The sequence below is a fragment of the Propithecus coquereli genome, unplaced genomic scaffold, assembly GCF_000956105.1.
Source record: "Propithecus coquereli isolate 6110/MARCELLA unplaced genomic scaffold, Pcoq_1.0 Scaffold58, whole genome shotgun sequence".
Taxonomy (NCBI): Eukaryota; Metazoa; Chordata; class Mammalia; order Primates; family Indriidae; genus Propithecus; species Propithecus coquereli.
This window is the reverse complement of record NW_012151729.1, coordinates 4859108-4860701: the sequence shown is the minus strand read 5'-3', so window position 1 is coordinate 4860701 and position 1594 is coordinate 4859108. Positions and strand designations below refer to the sequence as shown.

Sequence of the window (1594 nt, the reverse complement as noted above, 5' to 3'; positions counted from 1 at the left end):
TCAGTTCCTTCTAAATTTTAATATAAAGGGAACAATAATTACACAATATAGTTTTGGGGGGGATTCAGGAGATTTCATTTTTAAAAATGTCTATAAACTTCAAAGCACTATAACTATGTAAAGAACAATAAAAGCTGAGAGTTTAGTTATAATTTAATTAGAAAAGTAAAAATGAGAGATGAAGCAACTCTTTAGATGAGAGCTATAAATACATTATATATTAAGGGCAAAACAATGACCTTTTGGGATCACATCGTTCTGGATGAGAGTACAGTAACTGAATCTATAACCATTGACTGCATTGCCACAAATATATTATTATGAAAATTTCAACAATCAGAACTGATTAGTAAAAAAAAAAGCATTTTTAGATTTTTTTTAGGTTTGAGAAATAATATTAGATTTGCAAATGTTTATAATTGGAGAAATACTTGGTTAAAGACAATTCAGTAACAATGCTAACAACATTACTCTATTCTTTTTTATTCTGCAGTGAGCGAGAAGCTAATGAAAGAAAAAAGAATGATGAAGAAAAATCAAAAGCCAAGCCCTCAAATGATGCAAAGGTTATTTCTTAAAGAATACCAAAATAAATATTTTGCTTTTCACCTTTAGAATCTTGCATGCTTCTCTAGTTTTTGGATAATAAAGATACTAATATTTACTTCAAAGAAAATTCATTTTGCCAATATTGTCACTTTGGGTCATAATAAGATTTTTTTTTTCTTCTGGCTTTGAGTTTGATGCTTTTCTTGACTTTGTAGGGAATTCTCCTGGAGTATGTGTCCATTATTGCTTTAGTCTTTCCTCTTTGGGAGAAATATGAATTAAAAAAATAGGGAGTAAAATTTTTGACCACCTCAACTGCATGCGTGATTCTGACACTTTAAATGCTAAATGAGGCTTCAGGAAGCTTATTGACATTGATTGCAATAATTCAGGTAATAAAAACTAATCTCAAGTCTACCCTTTAGCTTCCTTCCTTGATGTCTCTTTTTCTGTTTTCTCCAGATGACTTTCTAAGCATCGACGAATCAATAGTGTGCATGCTATTTGTTTTTCAAGCCTGCAAAGAAGACACCTTCATCTAGTTCTTTAACAGTAATAATCACCTTTGTAGAGTTAGATTCCTTTGAGATTGTCCTTTGGTCAAGAATACCTCATGTGGAAAATGGGGGAAAGGAAGGATGAATGAAAGAAAGAGGGAGATGAGGGAATCCACCAAGTGTTGTTTTGTTTCCCTGAACTTTCAGGACCAGTGCAGAGAGGCTCAGAAAGAAGCAGAGGATGCAAAGTTTGCATGATCTGAGTGTCCCTTGGCCTCTGTTGCAAGGATTAGTGCAGTGAGTCTGAGCCCAGGGCCAAGAGAGGATATCCTGAAACCAAATTTGAGAAAATCACCCAGCAAAACAAGGAAAAACCATGTTCGCTTTCCTTTCTCATTTTCTAGGATGAGTGCAGTAATTTTCGGAAGTATGTGAGGAACAATGAACTCATCTGTACTCGAGAGAATGACCCAGTGCGTGGTGCTGATGGAAAGTTCTATAGAAACCAGTGCCACAAGTGCAGAGCTGTCTTGTGAGTAAGAGGATTC

The 1594-nt window shown here is 34.6% G+C and overlaps 1 protein-coding gene across 1 annotated transcript in view; it reads left to right on the top strand.

The window, feature by feature from the left end:
• The window catches only part of SPINK5 (serine peptidase inhibitor, Kazal type 5), a 97788-nt gene that overhangs the window by 84874 nt on the left and 11320 nt on the right, over positions 1–1594 (top strand). The window contains exons 24-25 of the mRNA XM_012658235.1: positions 494–566; positions 1451–1578. Of these exons, the coding sequence (XP_012513689.1) occupies positions 494–566; positions 1451–1578 (201 nt within the window). The remainder of the gene's footprint in view (positions 1–493; positions 567–1450; positions 1579–1594) is intronic.